Source organism: Mus pahari, chromosome 11 (genome assembly GCF_900095145.1).
Source record: "Mus pahari chromosome 11, PAHARI_EIJ_v1.1, whole genome shotgun sequence".
NCBI lineage: Eukaryota > Metazoa > Chordata > Mammalia > Rodentia > Muridae > Mus > Mus pahari.
This window is the reverse complement of record NC_034600.1, coordinates 6,546,130-6,568,555: the sequence shown is the minus strand read 5'-3', so window position 1 is coordinate 6,568,555 and position 22,426 is coordinate 6,546,130. Positions and strand designations below refer to the sequence as shown.

At 41.6% G+C, this 22,426-nt stretch overlaps 1 protein-coding gene and 1 pseudogene across 3 annotated transcripts in view; both read right to left on the bottom strand.

Moving 5' to 3' along the window:
- The window catches only part of Erap1 (endoplasmic reticulum aminopeptidase 1), a 37,862-nt gene extending 28,431 nt beyond the window's left edge, over window positions 1–9,431 (bottom strand). Inside the window, exons 1-2 of one of the 3 annotated variants that reach the window (XM_021208524.2) lie at window positions 9,392–9,431; window positions 2,896–3,439 (exon numbers count right to left, since the gene is read on the bottom strand). In XM_021208524.2, the coding sequence (XP_021064183.1) occupies window positions 2,896–3,386 (491 nt within the window). In that variant the 5' untranslated portion in view covers window positions 3,387–3,439; window positions 9,392–9,431. Of the gene's footprint in view, window positions 1–2,895; window positions 3,440–6,145; window positions 6,244–9,347 lie in introns of those variants that run through there. The other 2 variants (XM_029543980.1, XM_029543981.1) reach the window with 2 other exon arrangements.
- A 4,652-nt stretch (window positions 9,432–14,083) lies between these two features.
- On the bottom strand, window positions 14,084–14,477 carry LOC110329163 (annotated as a pseudogene).
- Between the last annotated feature and the right edge of the window lie 7,949 nt (window positions 14,478–22,426).

Here is a 22,426-nt window from a genome sequence, read left to right as displayed (position 1 = left end):
TTTGCTTGCAGACAGGAGTTTGACATGGCTGTCCTCGGAAAGCTTCCACCAAGTAGCTGACTCTGACAGATACAGACACCCAGAGCCAAACAGTAGATAGAGCTTGGGGACTCTTGTGGAAAAATAGGAGAAAACATTGTGGGCTCCAAAGTGGGTAGGAACTCCACAAGAAGACCAACAGAGTCAACTAACCTGGACACTTCACCTCTCAGAGACTGAATCACCAACCAAAGAGCATACACAGGCTGGTCCTAGGCCTCTCAGGACATATATAGCAGATGTGCAGCTTGGTCTTCATGTGGGTCCCAAACAGCTGGAGCAGGGGATACTCCAATAAGCTCTTGCCTTTCTGTGGGATATGTTCTTCTAGCTATGCTTCCTTAGAAGAGGATAAGTATAGCTCTTCAGAGATATGATGTGCCAGGATGTTGGGAGAATTGGAGGGGGGGCAGGTGGGGAGGTGGCTCCACCTTCTCAGAGGAAAATGGGAGGGGGTGTGGGAGGGAAGCATTTTGGGAGGGGGTGACTGGGAAAGGGGTAGTGAATGGGATATAAATTTAGTAAGTAAAATAAAAACAAATGAGAAATGAGGGAGATATTTTTAGCCTTTTGCTCTTAAAAATTCTTTTAGTCAGAAGAAAACTTTGAGGGTTTTTAAAATGCTGTAGAGTCTGACTTACTGGTTTTACTTCTTGATATTTATTCTAATGAATGTTTATTTACATTAATTTTAATGGTATTCTTTAAGCTTTGATATTATAAAGTTGAGTCAACTTAATTTCCATCTATTATATATTAAATAAACATTTCAATAAAATCATTAACATGATGCATGCTGATAGAAATGTTTTGAAAGCTTGCTTCTAAAGCATAAAATATGAGTTTACTCATATATAATGACAATGCTTGCATATCCAGGAATAAATCTACAAAGATATCCCCTGGGGGCTATAAATTCTTCTTGAAATAATCTGACTTTGATTTTTGATCTTACCAAAGTAATATGACATCAGTATCTTCTACAAAGAAAATCTGATGTTCAAATTTAGCATAAGATCTCCACAAACAGGCCAGCTGTGGTAGTACACATTTATTTTCACATTTGGGAAGCCAAATCTCATAAATATCTGTGAGTTCAAGTCCAGCCTAGGTTACAAAGTGAGATCTTGCCTCAACAAAATAAAGTAATAAAAATAAAAAATAAATAGAGAAAATCCTGATTTAAGGACTGTAGAGATGGGTGTGGCTCAATGATTAAGAGCACTGGTTGCTCTTCCAGGTGACTTGGGTCTCACTCCTAGCACCCACATGACAGCTTACAACCATCTCTAACTCCAGCCCTAAGAGATTCAGTGCTGTTTTCTGGCCTCTTTGGGCACAAGGCACATAAGTCATAAACATACATATATGCAGGCAAAAACACTCCTAAACATAAACAATAAAAATATAAACTACTATTTAAAAACTCCACAGAGTATCATGAAGCTTGTCTTGCCTAGTTGCCTTGTGAAGTATGTATCATAGGTTTTTCAGGTTAGAGTCCATGGCTCTTGGGGTACAGTGTGACTTTAAGTTTCTGAAAAACATAAGCAGTCTCTCAGGTAGTGAAGTATTCAAGCTGCTTTGTGTTTTTCTGTATGTTCCTTAGAAGTCAAGGAAACATGAAAGTTTGAGAGGGAAATTGGTCTTAGACATTAATCTTATGGATACCGGTATATCTTACAAGCTGAGGGGGCCCCTTCAGGTATCCTGGTAGGGATTTGAATCCCACAAAGAGATAAGGATGGAAAACAAGTGAAAACTGATATTGTCAACCTGAATCAGATTCAGGGGAATCTAGTAACAGGTAGTTTATTCCCAATGTTAAATATAAGCCCAGTATAATTTGGAAAAAAGTTTCCCAGTGTAGTACAATCCCCATTATCCAGGGAAACACAATTACATTGAAACTCAACTCAGGATACATGTTGTTTCTTCCAAGATGTTTTCTAGAGATGTAATACTTTTACTAGTTTAAGAGCCTACAGGGCTGTCCTGTTTTCCAGATAGTGTAAAGAAAATTTCAGCTACTAGCCACCTCTGGTCCTGGTTGTAGGAACTTGATAAAGCCTGGCCCAAGAGATAAAAGAACAGGTTTTTCGTCTTTCCCATTAGAAAGACAATCTGGTGTCTAATATTCTTGCTTTCTCTGGAGATCTGTGGGCTCAAGGACCTTCCTTCCTGTTGTGCTTCCAACAGCAAATATCAACGTATCCTGGCAACTATACCTACAAGCTAGTACAGACCTTTGCTAATGAAATAAAGCTAAACTGAGAATACTGAACTGGGCCTCAAGCAATATGACTGGTATTTGGATCTGGAAGTTTGTATTTTGGACACACAAAGTGCAGGGAAGATTATTAGGGACCAGGAGATAAATGAGCTGGGATGTAGCTCTTCATCAAGGACTGTGAAGGATGAACAGCTACCACCAGATTCTAGGGAAAAGCAAGAAGGGACTGCACTCAGAGTCAGAGGAAACACAGGCTTATCACAGCTTGATTTCAAAACTCTAGCTTCCAAAAATAGGAGAAAATCAAGACTATTCTAAGGGACCTAGTTTATGTCACCTGTTACAAGAGTCCCAGGAAACTAATGCATACACAAAAGAATTAAGATATTTATTATAGCTCAGAAATATAATTATGTGAGCAAATAGATATCTACTCTCTTAGAGCTGAAAAGAAGAAAATTGAATCGAAAAAATATGGAAAAAAATGGAGAAAATTTAATCATTTTTAACACTATAAAGATGATAATATGAGCAAAATTCAGCAAGGAATTAGAGTTTGAAAGGAACAGCATCTAAATGATACATTTACTGTGGGCACACTTGAAGCTGACAATACCCATTACCTCGTTTCCCCTTCCTGTGTTCTGTAGGTGCTCTTATAGAATCCATGGAAACTCTCAGACAGGTTGGCAGCATAGTCGATGATAACTGTGTACAGGGAACCAGCAAGAAGTGGCTGGGCAGCCAGCAGTGCAATTTGCTCATGAGCAGAATATTCCAGGACCTTCAGTGGTTCTTCAGACAGCATCTCTCCAGCTCCTCTTTTAAGGGTGGCCTTAGATATTTGCAGCTGGTGACTATGCATAATAATGGTGCTGGTGGGCTGGCTAACTGTGATTTCTACTTCTGTTTTCCCCCAGAAAGTCAGAGTGCTGAGGTTTGCATGGATCATGAGATCATAATGAATTGGGGTCATATAATCAGGAAGTCGCATATTATTCCAAGGGAATGGGTCTCCATTACTAGCTTTTGGAGATGCTGTATCACTGTTCTGACACCATGAAGGAGATGACACAGATAAAAATGTCAATACTAGGGGAAGAAGAGAGGGCATGCTTGCAAGTAGCTATTTGAGGAGCAGAGACACCATCTTCTGGCTCAAATTACCTACAGGCACAATAAAAACAAAATATAAAAAAAGCAAATATAATAGTCAGTAATATTCAATATTATTGTGACAGCATGTCAAAATGCATCATCAGACACAGATGAAATGTTCCAAAAGTTCCAGATATGTAAAATCACCTTCTGTTTGCCATTTGGGATCTCTATTCATTCTTTTTATTTCTACTGAGACGACCTCAATTGTGTATATCTGGGTAGCCTAAAACTTGCTACATAAACTAGGCTGGCCTTCAACTTGTAGTTGTTCTGCCTCTGTCTCTTAGAAAGAATCATTTGATTTTCAAATTTTAACTCGATTTTAGTTAAACTAAGATACTAGAACCAAATACTAAAGTAATAGGACAAAGTCTACAAAAAAGAGGAAATATTAGAGTAGCTCAATAAATGGACATTTGGGAATAAAACAGGCAAGGGTGGTCAGGCAGAACTACAGCAGAATATGATCAAGATACCACTGTTCATACACATTCAATCTCAGGAGTGTCTTGTTGGGCTCTACTACCCTAAAGTCAGAAGCTGGCTCTGCTGCAGCCATTTCTATAATGATGCCCACTAACCCTACAAGAGTTTCACCAGCTTTAAAGTTCACTTGTCTGAACTGAAATGAGGTGCCCACAACACTAAGTAGGGGAAAGAAAGAGCAAGAACCTAGACTATTCAGTTTCTGCAGTAGGAGACAGGATTGCATCCTAGCAATCCTTAGATGATAGGATATTGATCATTTACATATAAACAGAAAGTACAACATAGGGTAGTGGACTGCTTTAATAACAAAACAATAATAGCTTAGTACTGTTATTGGGAAGAATAGAGCCATTTACAAAGCAAAAGAGTAAGTCTAGCTGCAGTGACTCTAGGATGCAAGGCCAGCATCTGATAATTGCCCAGAAAGACATGTCAGATTTGGAAAGAAGCATGAAATTAAGTGCTGCATGTGGGGTGAGCTGGTCAGGAGCTTACTACTTTTGGAAGACAGGACATAGAGAAAGAATTAGTATCATCTCCCATCCAAGTACTTAGATTCCTAGATCAGATGAAATCAGGTGAGTTAAGGGTGATATAACCATAGACTGGGCAATTCATATGGAATGAAGGGTATTCCAGAAAGACTTGTGGGAAAATGAGTATCCTCAAGAGAACTTATATGACAGCCTACTGGAAATAATGCCACATTTCTGCTGTACGACAAAGACTATGGGATATAAAGAATATGTGAACTTTATAAGTGTTTGAAATATCTCCTCTAGTATCAAACATAGTTCATTATCGTGCACAAACCTGTTCCTATCAGTTTTCCAAGGTACTAACAGAAGAGCTTGAGAGAACAGTTCTAATTCTCTCAGACCCCTCTGGCTGCTGGACATTTGAACTAAATTAGAAACATGGATCCCTGAAACTGATCATGTCCCATAGGAATTTTCATTCTAAGATACAAAGGTTCTCATATCTGGCTGCATATTTACATCAACCACGAAAGAGTTTTATAGTGTTAAAAATGACAAAATCTCCTTTGCTTTTTTCAATCTCATGTTTTTTTTCATTTACCTTTCTGTCCTCAAGCTCTAGTAGAGTAACCACCTATTTGCTTATATAGTTATGATTTTTGAGTTATAAGTATTTTAATTATATGAGCTGAAAATTCACATCACCATGTCTATTACTTTCAACTAAAATAAAAGTTAAAAATTTAAAGTCAAGTGATGCTTTGCAGTGGGTCTGAGGAGTGATACTAGCTAGATATGCTTGTACCTTCAGTACTAAGGACAGAGTCAAGAGATTAACTGCAAGGTGAAGGTCAACCTAGTTTATGTTGCATGTTAAAACATGCTACCCAGGGTCAGGAAACAAAAAGAATAAAGAGTACTCCCAATAGCACAAGGAAGGGAATTTTAAATATTTACTACTTTTGGAAGATTCTTGTCTGTATGTATTAATGCTTGATAGAAACACTATGATGAATTTAACTGTATGTATAACCCTTTCCAGTACCTAACACCTGGATACCTATCGACAATAATGAAATAGGGTCTATAGTGATATGTTCTAATAAACAACCTAAACTACAACAACAACAAAACAACAGACAACTTTCCAGTGATTTTATTGGAAAGCCAGGGTAGAAAGCTTCCAAATTCAGCCTCTATCCCTCAATAGCTGAATGTCAGGACACTACCACAGTAGTTGATGAGTTGTCCTTGACCACGCAGTTTCCATTTTTTTTTTCCAGTTTTTCGAGACAGGGTTTCTCTGTATAGCCCTGGCTGTCCTGGAACTCACTCTGTAGACCAGGCTGGCCTCGAACTCAGAAATCTGCCTTCCTCTGTCTCCCAAGTGCTGGGATTAAAGGCATGTGCCTCCATTGCCTGGCTTCATTTTCCATTCTTAAGCCCCACTCTCAAACTCAAGAGTTAAAAACCATCTACAACCTTGTCACTAGTTGTTGTCACTATATCTAGTAGTTGAACAGAAAGGGTTCCCTATAACATTTATGTGGAGACTACAACCCCAATTCCAAAGATAGCACCCAAATGAAAAGGGCAGATGGTGTGAACAGACAAAATAGTGGGTTTTGGTTTACTTTTTTAAAAATCTAAAACCATTTGAAAGACAACTCCAGATTTTTGAAGAACTGGCACAACTTAAAGTAAAATTAAGCTTAGATGCTAATATAGCATAAAAGCCCCGCACCTATCTTCTCAGGCACAATGCCAATGCGGGAACAAAACGATGGATTTCCTTGAAGGTGGACAGAGAAAACAGAAGTGACAGTCTGCTTTTATCTTGGCCTAAGATAGAAGAAAGTGATATGAATGTGGCAAGTTCAAAGAGGCAAGCTACTCTATAAGTCCCTGGCACTCTCCAGAAGCTCAGAAAATGCAAAAGATGCAAGTGTTTTTGAGTTTCATGAGCAGCTGGTGTAGTAAGGCCTCATACTAAGGACTTTAGCACAAAGGAGCTTATAATGGGACTAGGGAGAATATACCTGTGTTTGAAGGCTTCAATAAAAGGAAACCAAACTAGGGAATACTACAGACATAGCTAATGTCAGTGCTTATCTATGAAAAGTCAGTGGATATATGAGGCAATCTCACAGAAGTACTTGGTCTTTCCTAGAAAGTAAATTATCTGCCTTATATTTGTACCTTATCTAAAGAAATAAGTTTAAAATTATCAATAGCCATTACACGTCACTGAATTTTGTGTTCTGTTGAATACAATACAGAGTTTTATCTTGAAATCTGTGACATTTTAGTGGACTAATTTTTTCTCACTTGTCTTTTTCTCTTTCCTAACATAGCTTCCCAAAGGGTTGTGTCCTTTGATCTGGTGATCCACAGGCACTCACTGGATGTTGGAACTGAGTCACTGAGATGAAAATTCTTCATCACCAGACTGACAAACATCACCAAAGTAGTCTTCAAAGGCTCCTCCTCCCCCTAGACTGCTGAGTCAGGTAATCAGGCTCTCTATCCCCCAGCCCTCACCCCCAAACCCAAGTCTGGGAACAAGGCTCGATCCAGGCACCCCATCTATAACCCATACCTAATATACATTTTGGGTTTGGCTGTTCTCAAAATTACATGGGAAGTTTTTCTTCATCTGTATCTCCTTCCGGGATTCCCTCCCCTCAATATTTTTCTCCTATATTTCAAGGTTCAATTCAAATAAAGCATCCCTAAGAATCCTTCCTAGAATATTCCAGACATAAGAAACCACTTCTTTGATCTTTCCCAGTACTTTCTGTGTCCCCCTCCTGGCATTTTCCTAACTCTGCTTCATAATGCTCTCATTGGTGCATTTATATCTGCACTTTTGCACTGGAGACTGCTGGAAAGCAATAATGCAATGGTCTTTAGATTCCCACAGCACCTCCAGGAGAGGGGCTTGATAAAACTCAGTGCAGTGAGAGGTATTTCACTGTTAAAATTCGTTGGCTAATGCCAACCAATCTTAGGTCATGTTCTAGTATGTTTAGCTCTGGTGTTACAAAAAAGAATTGAAAGCAAAAAGCAGGAAAGCCTAGGGATAAGTTTGCAAGGGAGTGGGACTACTCTGTATTTAGGATGAGCTAGAAGTTGGGGTAGGAGAGAGAACAGTTTAAGAAGACTACAAGTATGTCTAGAATGAATATCAAATAGGGATCAGTGTCTTTTATTGAACTAGAAAAGCCTAGAAGTACAATTGTTAAATATTAAAATCTGACAACAGCTCTGCCATATTACCGCAACCTTCATTTTGTAGCTCTTAACCTTAACCTTAACTTGTTCCTTGCCCTGGCAAAACCAATTTGTTATTGTGCTGTGTCAGGAGCCTCTCAGATTTTAGAGATCCCCTAGCCTAGATAGCCTAAACGTTGCAAAGGTTGTAAATGCACCTGTTTGTTTTTTCCCATATAAAAACTTCTTCTGGAGACTGTCTGAACTCACAGTTCTGGATCCTGACTCCTTGCTGAATCCCTTATTAAAGTCAGTCTTGGAGTGTGCATTCAATAAACCACCCATACCTGAATGGAACTGGTGTCTCAGTGGTACCTGGAACACAGTAAATTTTAAAGGGACAAAGAATTGTGGGTTCATTTATTAACATGTTTAACTTTGATGTCTGAAAGAAGACTCCCAAATAAAATCTCTAGGAGGACTCTTAGCACAGATATAATATACCATTCCAGGCTTTGTTTTAAGTTTAAGAACACTGTAAAATACTTTCCTTTTTCATGTGATGAAATTGAAGTTATCCATTGTTAGGCTCTATCACTTAACTTACCACAAGTCAGAGAGTCTGCTGCCATTTTAGAAATCTTATTTAAGCTGTATGTGGTGATTCTGACTTGTCATGCTCCTCAGGGAAGTTAAAGGTAATTGTTTGGATGATTTCCAAACATGTATTAGAACACTGAATGTAAAGCAATCAATCAGCAACACATAAGCTTTCAAACAGCCCCAGTATAATCCAAACTTCTGTTAACATGCACTGAAAACGGCTCATCACTTCTGACAAATTATTTCAATGCAGTTAAAACTATGTAAATATACTAGAATTTTCCTCCTGGGGCCACCTTAAAAAGCTGCTGATTCAAGGGACATTTCCAAATCTGGTCAGGAAAGGGGTAGAGATGGGAGCTTTGACAATTGTGGCCAATTAAAAAAAGTTTTTAAATTGTTGACCCTATACGGAGCTGACAGGAATCCTGGCTTTCTAAAGAAAACACAGTATTTCTTTCCAAACCCGGGTTACCCAAAGAACTGTCAACAAAAGTTTAAACAAAGTGTGTCCTCTTGGTCCTTCCCTTCCTCTTGGGAAATTAACCATTCTAACAACATAACAGAAAAGGCACTCATTTTGCTCAAACAAGTTCAAATAAAGCTTTCTCTATTATGGCCTCATGTAGCCTTCCGGGCGGAAGCTGAAGCGGGATCCTGATTGCGATCCGTGGGGGGTGGGGGGGTGGGGGGGGACGGTTTGCAGGGAGTATAGGGGCAAGAGAGGGAGCCTTCGGAAACTCTCTGCCCTCCCCAGGGCTTCTTCGCTTTCTCTGGGAATACTCTCAAGGTGTTCTCCACAGGCCTGCTCCCAAGGTCCGCCCAATCCTCCCTGGTCTCCATTAGACTTTAGTGGGATGGAGCTCTGGCCAGTCTCCAGCAGCTAGGCGGATCGAGGCCAGCTCTTGACGGTGACTCGACCCAACGAGTAAACGGGCCTGGCAGCCCCGGCTTTTTCCAGGCCGCCGACCGGGCGGGGCCGGCCAGCAGCGCACTGCCGGGGCTTCACGCTCTTCGGCGCGCTCGGACTCCTGCTCCCGATCCTCCGCGCCCGTCCTGCCCACTCGAGCCCCGGCCTCCACCGGGGTCAGCTAGCCAGATCCCACCCTCAGCTGCCCGCAGTCCAGTACCGTGCAGGCCCAGCGCTCCACCCGGCTCGGCCGAGACGCCTCACCTTCACCACAGCCGCCAATCTGGAAGCCCGGGACCGAAAGTGAAAGTGAAGGTGGACGGGAAGGGCACGTGGGGCCGAGGAGGGTGGTGCACCTGCTTAGGCGCTAAAAGAGAGCAAGCCTAAGGGTTCTAACCAAGGCTTCCAGGACTCAAAGTTAGGGACCCTGATAGGGAATGAATTCTCCAGGACTGGCAGAGCACCAGGCAGAAAGGCGCACCCACCAGAACGTGGACTTTTTTCTCCTCTACGTATTTGTTTTGTTTGCTTACTTCACTAACGGTAGAAATGCAGTAATGTGCAAAGGTAGTACTCAAAATGGCGTTCAGATTGCCTTGGCCTGCCAAACTTGGAAGGACACCTATTGGATGCAGAAGATGTTTTCAGTGAGCTGAGAGTCCTGCCTCACCCCCAAAAGGTACAACCCGGAAGTCAAATTCTGAGTGCTCTGGGGATTTTCTATTCACTGTAGGTACCTTATATGCTGGAGGGTGTGTGTGGAGAGGGGGGATTAGAGGTGGCCCCCCAGAACTTCCCTACTCCTAATAAGGAAAAGACACTGCACTATAGAGGATTGCTATTTATTTATTTATTTTTGATTTTTCAACACAGGATTTCTCTGTGCAGCCCTAGCTGTCTTGAAACTCGTGCTGTAGCCCAGTCTGACCTCTTACTAGGCCGAGATCCGCCTGGAATGCCAGTATCTAAGGTGTGTGCTACCGGTGCCAGGCAAGATTAGATGGCTTCAATGGCTAAGAACCTGCTGCTCTTTCAGAGGTCATTTGTTCAATTCCCAAGAAACTGTAGGCTGGCTCACAACCATCTATAAAGGAATCTGATGCCCTCTTCTGGCACGTAGGTGTACATGCAGCACTCCTACATTTAAATAAATAAATAAATGAATAAATAAATAAATAAATAAATAAATAAATTTAAAGCCAGTTTTACACAGAAGTAATAAAACATTCTAGTCCCTGCCCAAATATTATCCTGGCTGTTTCCCAGGCTTTGCCTAGGCCTAGTTCTCAGTGTCCTGCCCATTGAGAACTTGGCATCCAAGCCTCTGAGCATTATTTCTCAACACTGTTTTCAATGCTTATTTTTGCGAAAACTATGTACCACCAGGGACATTTTTTTTTTCTTACAAAGGAAAACATTTCATTGGAGCTGGCTTACAGTTTCAGAGGTTTAGTCCATTATCAACATGGTGAGAAGCGTGGCATGGTGCAGGCCGACTTGTGCTGGAGGAGCCAAGAGTTACACATCTTCATCCGGAATGTAGCCAGAAGAATACTCAAATTCTACACTATTCAGAGCTTGAGAATTGGATACCTCAAAGCCCAACTACACAGTGAGGTACTTCCTCTGACAACGCCACACCTCTTAATAGTGCCACTCTCTATGGGCCAAACATAAACACTTCAGTCTGTGAGGGCTAAACTTATTCAAACTTGTACACTTATGCACAACATAAACTAGGCCTGATTAAGGTGGATAATATAATATCCTTTCTCCCACTCCAAGAGATAGAGCATCATATATAGTCCAGCCTGGACTGAATTCATGGACCACCTACTTCAGCCTTCAGAGTAGTTGATACTGTGTTATACACCAACCACTATATCCTGAAATCTTTGTGTCTTCGTGGCCTACCAACTACTAAACTATTAAAATACATATTGCATCTATGTAACTGTACTATAAATAAAACCCAGCACCCTATAATTTCTAGTCACCTTTTATGAAACTGAGCCAAGCAATCCTAAAACACTTGCGGCATATGTTCTTTTGGGTAACATATGCCTCTAATCTCAGCCTGGAAGGGAAGAAAATCACTGAATTCTAGTCTCAAAACAAAACAAAATACGTGAGCAGCAATAAAACTCTGAGCGTGAATCATATCAGCCTCCACTAAGCAGCTAATGATGTCTGGTAGACAACAGGCCCTTACTAGTCCTCCACTAAGCAGCTGAAGGTGTATGGTAGACAGCAGGTCCTCACTAGTCCTTTAAGGTGATTTGCTGCACAACCCTGTGATGAAGGCTGGTAGGGGGAGGGCCTAGAAGATCAGCCAAGTTCCAAAAGGGGCTAAATCTTAAAGAAGATGCAAACGGGAGCTGGAGAAGTTGCTCAGAGGTTAAGAGTACTGGCTGCTTCTCTAAAGTTGAACTTTTAGCATCCACATGGCAGCTCACAGGGAGACTGTCGATAACAAATACAACTTGTGGCCAGGAGGTGTTGGTGCACACCTTTAATCCCCGCACTTGGGATGCAGAGGCAGGTAGATCTCTGAGTTTGAGACCAGCCTGGTCTATAGAGTGAGTTCTAGGACAGGCAAGGCTACACACAGAGAAGCCCTGTCTCAACCAAAAACAACAACTGATTTGACTGTGCAGTGGTGTCTATTGCCTTTAATTCCAGCACAGAACAAGCAGAGAAAAGCAAGTCTCCATTAGTCCCAAACCACCCTGGCCTACATAGAGAGTGTTCCAGGATAGGCTACATACTATTTGGCCCCACAATATTTTTAATTATTTAATTCTTTAATGTTTATGCAGCTGAGACTGAATCTGGGATCTTATGTGTGCTAAGCCCACACTTTACTACTTTCTACATTACAGCTGTCCATCATTTATATCAGTGCCTGAGACTCCCAATTTGGGGGTCCTCTACAAACATCTGTAGATATGGCAAGTAGTTCCATTTCTAGATATAAAACAAAGACCTAGATTCTTTAGCCACACCTCCTACTTCTTGTTAAAGCCTGACTGTGTCAATCTGACTTTCTATCCTGTTGTTTTAGATTAGAAGCCTATGACAATTGAGAATGTGAACCAGCTAGGTGGCCTCCTGGAATTTTCTCTAGCGTCTTCAAGTCTTGGCTATTTTAAAGCACATGTTTTTGTTTATTTGTTTGATTTGTTTTGTTTTATTGTTTTTAAGATTGATTTGTTTATTGAACACTTTTAATGGGATATTTCATTTATTTTCATTTCAAGTGTTATCCCCTTTCCTATCCCTCTGCAAACCCCCTATCACATCCTCCCTTATCCTGCTTCTATGAGGGTGCTCCCCCACCTACCCTCATCATCCTAGCTTTCTTCTACACTGGGGCATCAAGCCTTCACAGGACCAAGTGCCTCTCCTCCCACTGATGCCAGATAAGGCCCCTTCAGCTCCTTCAGTCCTTCCCCTAACTCCTCCACTGGGGTTCCTGTGCTCAGTCCAATGGTTGGCTGCTAGCATCCACATCTGTATTGGTCAGGATCTGACAGAGCTTCTCAGTAGACAGCTGTATCAGGTTCCTGTTAGCTAGCACTTCTTGTCATCCACAATAGTGTCTGGGTTTGGAGTCTGAATGAAGGATGGATCCCCAGGCTGAATGGCCTTTCCTTTAGTCTCTGTTCCACTGTTTGTCCCTGTATTTCCTTTAAACAGGAGCAATTCTGGCTTAAAATTTTAGAGATGGGTGGGTGGCCCTATCCCTCAACCAGGGGGGGGTCATACCTAAACTTTGGGTATGGTCTCGACAGGTTCTCCCACCCCTTTGTATGATATTTCAGCTAATGTCATCACCGTGGGGTCCTAGGAGGCTCTTGCTTTCCTGGCATCCAGGACTTTCTGGTTGCTACCCTCAGTTCCCCATCCCCCATTGCTACATACCTCTCTTCAATTTCTTGACCCTCAATACATCTCCTCTATCTCCTGCCATACCTGATTCTTCCCCTCTTTTCCCTTCCCTCTCTTCTCTTCCTTCCAAGTCCCTCCCATCCTCTACTTCCCTTGATTATTTTTCCCCCTCAAAGTAGGACTAAGCATTCACTCTTTGGTCTTCCTTCCTCTTCAGCTTCATGTAGTCTGTTAGTTGTATCGTGAGTCATCTTTGTATATTTTTACTTTGATAAATATGAACTGTCCTAACTTATCTTTTTTGGAAACTTTTGGTTGCAAATTGATTTTATTCGATATTAGGATGGCTACTCCAGCTTGTTTCTTGGGACCATTTGCTTGGAAAACATTTTCCAGCCTTATACTCTGAGGTAGTGTCTGTCATTGTCACTGAGGTGCATTTCCTGTATGCAGCAAAATGCTGGGTCCAGTTTACGGATCCAGTCTGTTAATCTATGTCTTTTTATTGGAGGAATTAGTCCATTGATATTAAGAGATATTAATGAATAGTGATTGTTGCTTCCTGTTATTTTCGTTGTTAGAAGTGGAATGATGCTTGTGTGGCATCATTCTTTTGGGATTGTTGAATTAAGATTACTTTCTTGCTTTTTCTAGGGTTTATCCTTGTGTTTGAGTTTTCCATCTATTGTCCTTTGTAGGGCTGGATTTGTGGAAAGGTATTGTGTATATTTGTTTTTGTCATGGAATATCTTGGTTCCTTCATCTATTGTGATTGAGAGTTTTGCTGGGTATAATAGCCTAGGCTGGCATTTGTGTTCTCTTAGGGCCTGTATGACACCGGCCCATGATCTTCTAGCTTTCATAGTCTCTGGTGAGAATTATGGTGTAATTCTGATAGGTCTGCCTTTATATGCTACTTGACCTGTTTTTCTTACTGCACTTAATATTCTTTCTTTGTTTTGTGCATTTGATGTTTTGACTATTTTTTAAAAGAAGCTTTTTAGTTTATTTGTCCTCTCAGAAATGTGCACATCACCGCAAAACATGGCTGTACCCAATCTCCACTCACTTTTTGCCAGCACCAACATTGGCCTTTGCAGTCCCCCTGACCTTCATTCTGTTCTTGTGATCCTTACACTGTTTTTGGGAGGTATTTTTCTTCTCATAAAGGCCATGTCTTACAAGTCTATGTGTAGGCTCATTCTTCTTTGCATAATCTAAAGAATCACAGATCATGCCAAAGGCAGTTGTCTTGACACCACCGAAGTGGGTTCTGAATCCAAATACAAAGATGACATCAGGTGTGGTTTTCTACATTTTGGCCATCTTTTCCAGAATTTCTGTCTTTGGTACTATTGCCTTCCCAGGATGAATTCAGGACATCAATGACCATCTGTTTCCTCTGAAGCAGACTGTTTGTCATGAACTTCTGGGTCCAGATGGTTACTGTGTCATTCATGATGGGTACAGTGCTGGAACTGTAGAGGAGGAAAAGAGGACGGCTCACTTCTTTGTTGTTTTATTATGTGACAGGTGGAATCTATTTGGAAATCTGTAGGCTTCTTGTATGTTCATGGGCATTTCTGCCTTTAGGTTAGGGAAGTTTTCTTCTATAATTTTGTTGAAAATATTTACTGGCCCTTTAAGGTGGGAATCTTTGCTCTCTTCNATACCTATTATCCTTAGGTTTGGTGTTCTCATTGTGTCCTGGATTTCCTGGATGTCTTGGGTTAGAAGCTTTTTGTATGTTGCATTTTCTTTGGCTGTTATGTCAATGTTTTCTATGGTATCTTCTGCACCTGAAATTCTCTCTTCTATTTCTTGTGTTCTGTTGGTGATGCTTGCATCTATGACTCCCAATCTCTTTCCAAGGTTTTCTATGTCCAGAATTGTCTCCATTTGTGATTTCTTTATTGTTCCTACTTCCATGTTTAGATCCTGGATGGTTTTGTTCAATTCCTTCACCTGTTTGGTTGTGTTTTCCTGTAATTCTTTAAGGTACTTTTTGTGTTTCCTCTTTAAGGGCTTCTACCTGTTTCCCTGTGTTCTCCTGTAGTTCTTTAAAAATTATTTATGTCCTTTGTAAAGTTCTCTATCATCATCATGAGATGTGATTTTAAATCAGAGTCTTGCTTTTCCAGTGTGTTAGGGTATCCCCGACTTGCAGTGATTGGAGAACTGCATTCTGATGATGCCAAGTAGCCTTGGTCTCTGTTGGTAAGTTTCTTGTGCTTGCCTTTTGCCATCTGGTTATCCCTGGTGTTAGTTGGTCTTACTGTCACTGTCTGGAGCTTGTCCCTCTGTGGGCCTGTAATCCTGTGTCAGCGTTCCTGGGAGACCAACTCTCTCCTGGTGTCCCTGTGTACAGAAGGCTGTGGAACAGCCCAAGTTCCGTGGGCAGATGGTGACCGGAAGGATCCTGTCCCAGCTATTCCACTGTTCCTGAGCACTGTGTGTTCCTTGCGGGTTCTGCCCTGGACAGTTATTGGCGAGAAAATGGCTATGTCACCACCAAGCCCAGGAGTGAAAGCACTCCTGGTAGAACAGCTCTCTCCTGGTGGTCCCTGTGCACAGAGGGCTGTGGAACAGCCCAAGCTCAGGGATCCATTTTTCAAGAGATGCTCTGGTACAGTATTTCTTAGTTTTTATAGCTTCTTGGCAACACAATTGAAATAGCAAAAGAAATCTCTCAAGTGAAATATAGAGTAATATATTTACATGAGTGCTTCAGATGGAGAGATTATAGCATAATCAAGAAATTGGAAATGAGAAGTCTTAGTTGCTGTGGGCCAAGAACTTGCACCCCAACAACATTATCATCAAGAGGACAATTTGTGGGAGGTGTGTTTTTCCCTTCAACCTTGTAGGTTTTGGGAAGGAAGTCAGGTTTGCAGAGTTGGCAAAAAGGACTTTCCTTATTGAGCCAGAAAACTAACTGATCACCTTAGTCAAGGAACTGAAGAAGCTCTGTATCTATACTGATGTTCTCTGTATATACCTGTCTGTCACTCATAAACAGGTGATTCTTTTTGCCCTTGGTTTGACAACACCAGTCTGGAGACCCATGGGATTACTTCCTCCACACATTAATTCTGACAGTCAGTCTCAGAAGTCATATGATTCAGAGGAGCTTACTCATCTGGAAGAAACACTTCCTAATATACTATGGTAAAAGTGCAGCATCTATCTGTATGGGGCAGTCTTGATCTTAAGGTCCTGTTCACAATTGTTTCTTGATCTGTCAGTAAACAAAACTAATAATTGCTGGGCAGAAGATACAGGTCCATAGTGGAAAAGGGGACACAAAGAAAGACATGCTTTGGAGAAAGAACAACAAAGCAGCATTGTGAGGTATAAAAATGGAGTAGCCACACAGTCCACTCCTACAGGCAGGTGGTAAGGGGCACTTAGCAGGGGATAGATGTGACTGAGCTGCTAAAGTTTAGCCTAGGTGGGAGATGTGGAGATAAGAAATTGATGAGGGCAGCCTATCCAGGCAGGAGATAGTACAACCCCAAGAAGGTAAGGAGAAAGTGAAAAACTCTGTGAGCAAGTGTGTGTGTGTGTGGGTGGGGGGGTGTTATCTGCAGATTAAAGGGAAGCTGGCAGGGGGGTGGTATTATAGTCATGTCCCTGAGCAAAGCTACACTCAACATCTACCATCCCTCTCCCTTTCTAGTCTTGAATTTAAATATTTTCCACTAGAATCCTGTGTTCTCTGCTGCAGGCTCCATCCCCTTGGTCTAGTCTGAAGCTTGTTCTTCACACCTGATGCTCTTTGATGGTATATCAACATGATTTATTTACCACCTCCATTCCCATTCAATTCTCCATTTCATCTAATGGACCTAATTTGCATTGTCATGCAGGATGAGATGTGAGAGATTTGCTCCAACCCTAACAATAAGAGATGCTGAAGAATTATCCTAAACCCAGATATGACCTACATGGAGGCCTGGAAGTTTGAACCATTAGCATGCCTACCCTATGTATGTGACTCAAGAAACTTCTCTCTTTGTTTGGGTGTGATCCAGTCCAAAAAATACAACACAAAAGGAAAGACAAGAGTCCAGGCAGGAGCTGGATAGATTCATTTGATCCATTTGAGAATTTATTTCTTAGAGGACCTAAATGGCAATTAACAATCCCCTGTCACTTCAATTCCAGGTGGATTCCAATGACTTCTTCTGGCCTCTGAGGGAACTGCATGGATGTAGTGCACAGACCTACAGGAAGTAAAACACCCATACTCATAAAGATTTTCAAAAAGAAAAACAACACCCCAACCACAAAAAGCTTTTAAAAGCATCAAATACATTGTCAAGGCCAACAGCACAAAAATCATCATTATATATTGAACAAGAAACAAACAAACAAAAATCTACAAAAAAAAGTCAAAAAAAAAAACCCTACATCTTCAAAAAAAAAAAAAAAAACCCACTTGGAATTATTTTAGCTGTAAAGTTATACCTGATGCTGTATTTCAAGGAAATGAGAGGCATATAGTTGTTTTCTCTAATTTCTATATACTCCCTTAGGGAATAGTTTTTCTTTCTTTTTTAATTGGATATTTTATTTATCGACATTTCAAATATTATCCCCTTTCCATGTTTCCCCTCCAGAAACCCCCATCCCATACGCTCTCTCCCTGCTTCTATGAGGGTGCACCTCCACCCATCCACCCACCTACTGACACCTCCTTGTCTTGCCATTCCCCTACACTGGGACATTGAGCCTTCCCAGAACTAAGGGTCTCTCCTCCCACTGATGTCTGACAAGGCCATCCTCTGCTACATATAAGGCTGGAGCCATAAATTCCTCCATGTGTACTCTTTGTTTGATGATTTAGTCCCTGTGAGCTCTGGGGAATGGGGAGTGTTGTTGGTTGATATTTTTGTTTTTCCTATGGCTTGCAAACCCCTTCAGCTCCTTCAGTCCTTTCTCTAACTCCTCCACTGGGGACCCCATGCTCAGTCCAATGGTTGACTGTGAGCATCTACCTCCGTATTTGTCAGGCTTGGGCAGAGCCTTTCAAGAGACGTCTACATCAGGCTCCTGTCAGCAAACACTTCTTGGAATCCACAATGATATCTGGGTTTGGTGTGAATGTTTTTATTTCCTGGAATGTATTAGAGAAATACTGTTGTGTTTCTACTTTGTTTGTTCAATATGATTCACAGAGTAGTGCATTTTGAGATAGCTAAAATTATGACCACAAGGATATAGCATGAATACGTTTTTCTTCATGAAGTTGAGATCCACAGAATTTAACAAACTATCCACATGAAAAGCACAATTCCTTATGTAGCTGTGGCTGGCTGGGTACTAATTATGAAGCCTAAGCTACATGATATTTGAAGAGATCCATCTCTGCCTGATATGTCTGGGCTTATATGACTGTGAACCACACATGAATACAGAAAATTCTTTTGAGTGAAAAGTAAGAAATTATTATTTATAAGAATACACTTATTTTAGTCAATACCAGTTTAAAGTGGAGAGGCAAAACAGAAAATTAACTACAGTAACAAAGAGATAACAAATAACAAAACTTCAAATGAAAAAAAAAAAACATAGAAAGCAATCAGAACTCTAACAAAAATCTAAACATAATAATTAAGCTAAGCAGCATTCTCTTGCTGCAGATTTTTCAGCACAGACCTACAGCCTGTTTTTGGCCTTGGAAACACTGTGGAAAGACAGTCATTGATGGTAATAATCTCTTCAAGATGAATGTAGGCATGTTCTCACTGGGGAACGTTGTTGAAAGACAAGTCTTCCTGAAGCTAAGCAAGAGATATGTTACCTGCTTTCACTCAAAGTCTTCCAAATTTCTTGACTGATCTCCATGAATTTATTCTTGATGACCAATCAGTACAAGCAACAATTTATACTCTCACACTCCTCCTGGATGCCTAGCAGCTCTTGTCCCTCAGCACTTCTCTAAAGCCTTCCAAACATGCACTCTTGTTGAACCAGAAGCTAGACAAAATAATATATAGGAAACCCAACAAAAGGAAGAAAACGCAACCCAAGATTGCGATAGTTGAAGGGATGAGGTACAATGGTGGTTCACTTGCTTTGCATGCTTAGGGCTCCTGGTGAAGTGGTGTGTCTGAGGGAGATTCTGACATGGTTTGTGCCCCGTTTGAGCTTCTGCTGGAGTATTTTAGACAAAGGAAGAGACAAAGGCCTGGTGAGGCCCTGCTATGTTAGCTATCCAGTAAACACCACCTGTAGTCAGTAGGGCAATCTAATATGACCTTCCAGCTTAGGTCATTCCCTGTATCCCCAAAGTAGAAGCAAAAGATATCATGTAGGCCTGGATTTTTTTTTCTCAGATTTAAAAAATTGATTGAATCTGAATTGTTAATTACACACTGTGCAGGGTTAAAATAAAGCATAACATTTGTCCAATAGTCCATATATATTATATTGAAAAATAACTGGGTAAGAATGTCTAAATCTCAGTTCTGGATACATGTGAACAACCTAGAAAACCATACAGAGGCTTTCTAGGGAACCTGGCTACCATTGAAGTGAAAGCTCTTATTTCTGGAGTGCAGAAACCTGCCTGAGTTCTACTTGTGAACCCCTACATCTGTGAATCCCCAGAGAAACTATCTTATAGGAAATCCATGTACACTAAAACAATACTATAATCAGCAAGGAGCTGCATACAAATCTTCCCACGGGTAAGTATTGAACTGTAAAGGGAATATTCATGAAGTTAAAAAAAAAAGATACCCCTTGTCTTAGTCAGGGTTTCTATTCCTGGACAAAACATCATGACCAAGAAGCAAGTTGAGTAGGAAAGGGTTTATTCAGCTTACAATTCCATACTGCTGTTCATCACCAAAGGATGCAGGACTGTAACTCAAGCTGGTCAGGAAGCAGGAGCTGATGCAGATGCCATGGAGGGATGTTCTTTACTGGCTTGCTTCCACTGACTTGCTCAGCTTGCTTTCTTATAGAACCCAAGACTACCAGCCCAGAAATGGTACCACCCATAAGGGGCCCTTCCCCCCTTTATCACTAATTGAGAAAATGCCTTACAGCTGGATCTCATGGAGGCATTTCCCCAACTGAAGCTCCTTTCTCTGTGATAACTCCAGCCTGTGTCAAGTTGACACAAATCTAGCCATTACACCCCTGCTATGTTTTTGGCTACTGTAGGACTATATGTGGAGAGACTTAAGGGACAATAGGCCCAGATAATACAAGAAAGTTCTGAAGGGAGAAAGGAGTACACAGTTTCCAGAAACTATATGGGTCACAAGTCTTTCACAGAAGTTCTTTTAAACTATACCAGATCAATCCTCTGAGTTACTCCTAGCTGACTGAGCCAGAGATCCATGTGGAAGGTCAGACACCCAAAAAAGACAGTTGTACAGGTACAGGAAATCTATTTGGCTCCTGCTATCCTGTGTTAGTACCTCATCTCAAAGACTTCAAAATGATGCTGCATCATTTCAGCCAAGACATGTACACACTTGCACAAACATACACAGAGAGACAGACAGACACTCAGACACATAATCCTGAACACAAACAAGTACATGTGTTCATACATACAAACACAGTTCATTGCAGAAACATGTTTAGTTTCCCAGCTAGTGATAATATATGAGATCACCCAGGATACTATAAAGGCATAAGGTAAAAAAAAAAAAAAAAAAAAAAAAAGCCTTGAATGGAATAGGAACATAGTGACCATAGACAGCTAGGTCAATGAAGTGCTTTCTCCCAATAACAGAACTTAGACATATGGTGTCTTGGCCTGTTCACCAAACCTGCCTAGCAAGTTTCCAATGCTGTACACAGTAGGCTTCGTTCCTAGCTATAGATCACTGTGTTGTTGTGAACCAGCCTATTCCTGCCTCTTGCTCACTGTTTGTCAGTGGCTCCATAGTGAGCAGCATCTCCCAATAGACACGCCATGTACCATAGACTGTGTGAGTTTGGAACCAAAGCTATAAGCCCAGGCAACTATGTGTACTTCATAACCAGGATGCAAAGGTAATTTTTTCTCCCTTTAAGGAGATTCTGTCAAAGATATTTTGAGTAAGATTAAGTGAGTAATTCAAGGCCAAATAGTTGCATGTATTATCACAGACAGCACACTCAGTCTATGGAAGGGCTGGACCATATTGTACTTTTTCATGCCATTACTGACAGACATCTGAATAGTTTCTACTTCAGGGATGCTCTGAGGTGTACCACCACAACCATGATGTGTGATAGACTCTGCAGACATCTAGTTCTTCTTTTGGAATTGTGGGTAAATGGGGACTGCAGTTCAACTTTCTGAAGAGTTGTACGTAGCTTCTCACAGGGATATCCCATTTTATACCATCAGCAATGTCTGAGGGTTCTTGTGGAGCCATGAGTGTGGGGGAAATAGGGTGTGGGAGAGAACCCGCATCCCACCAGTGTTCTGGTGCTCTGGGTGGGCAGACACTGAAGGACTGCTGCATGCTTTCCACATGGCCCTGGGTAGGTGTCTGGCTGTGTGAAGCCACTGACCCCACTTGGCGGTGGACAAGGGGCAGTCTTAGGCACCAGGTTCCCAACCTCTGGCATCCCACACTGGATACCACAGAAGAGCTTAGAACAGAATGGGAAGAGGGGGTGATCATTAGCCCCAGGGCTGAAGGGGGAGAGGGTAGGGGGAGAGGGGGTGCTGGATGGTTCCCACGTGGGCAAGAGTCCTTGGCCAGGTCTGTGGCTAGAGCACAGGATGGCCTTCTGGCAGGAGGTTAGACATGGCTTGTTAGGAGAAAGACTATCCCATCATTCAAGCATGGTGGGCCTTGATATCAGAGACAGTCTATTGTTTTAGAGCTTTGTTGTAGAAAGGCAGTGGGAAAGAGAAAAGGTAGAAAGAGGGGCCAGCCATGGCCATGTGGAAAGAGGGGGTAAGGGAATGAGAGAAGGAGGGCTAGAGAGTGAGAAATGTGTGGGCTTAAAGAGAGTAAGGAGGAGCCAAGCAGCCCCTCTTATAGTGGGCTGGGCTAGCTTTTTTTTTTCTTTTTAGATTTATTTATTATATGTAAGTACACTGTAGCTGTCTTCAGACACTCCAAACGAGGGCATCAGATTTCATTATGAATGGTTGTGAGTCACCATATGGTTGCTGGGATTTGAACTCAGGACCTTTGGAAGAGCAAAGTTGGCACTCTTAACCACTCACTAAGCCATCTCGCCAGCCCGGGCTGGGCTATCTTGCTGTTGCTGGGTATGTGTGAGAAGGAGCATACCTGGCTCTAGTCAGGTAGCTGTGGGGGTGGAATCTAGCCAGAATGGCAGTGTAGTGGCTATTCCTGGTTGTCAACTTGACTATATTTGAAATGAACTACAATCCAGAATTGGAAGGCTCACCAGTGAACCTAATCTGGAGACTGGGAG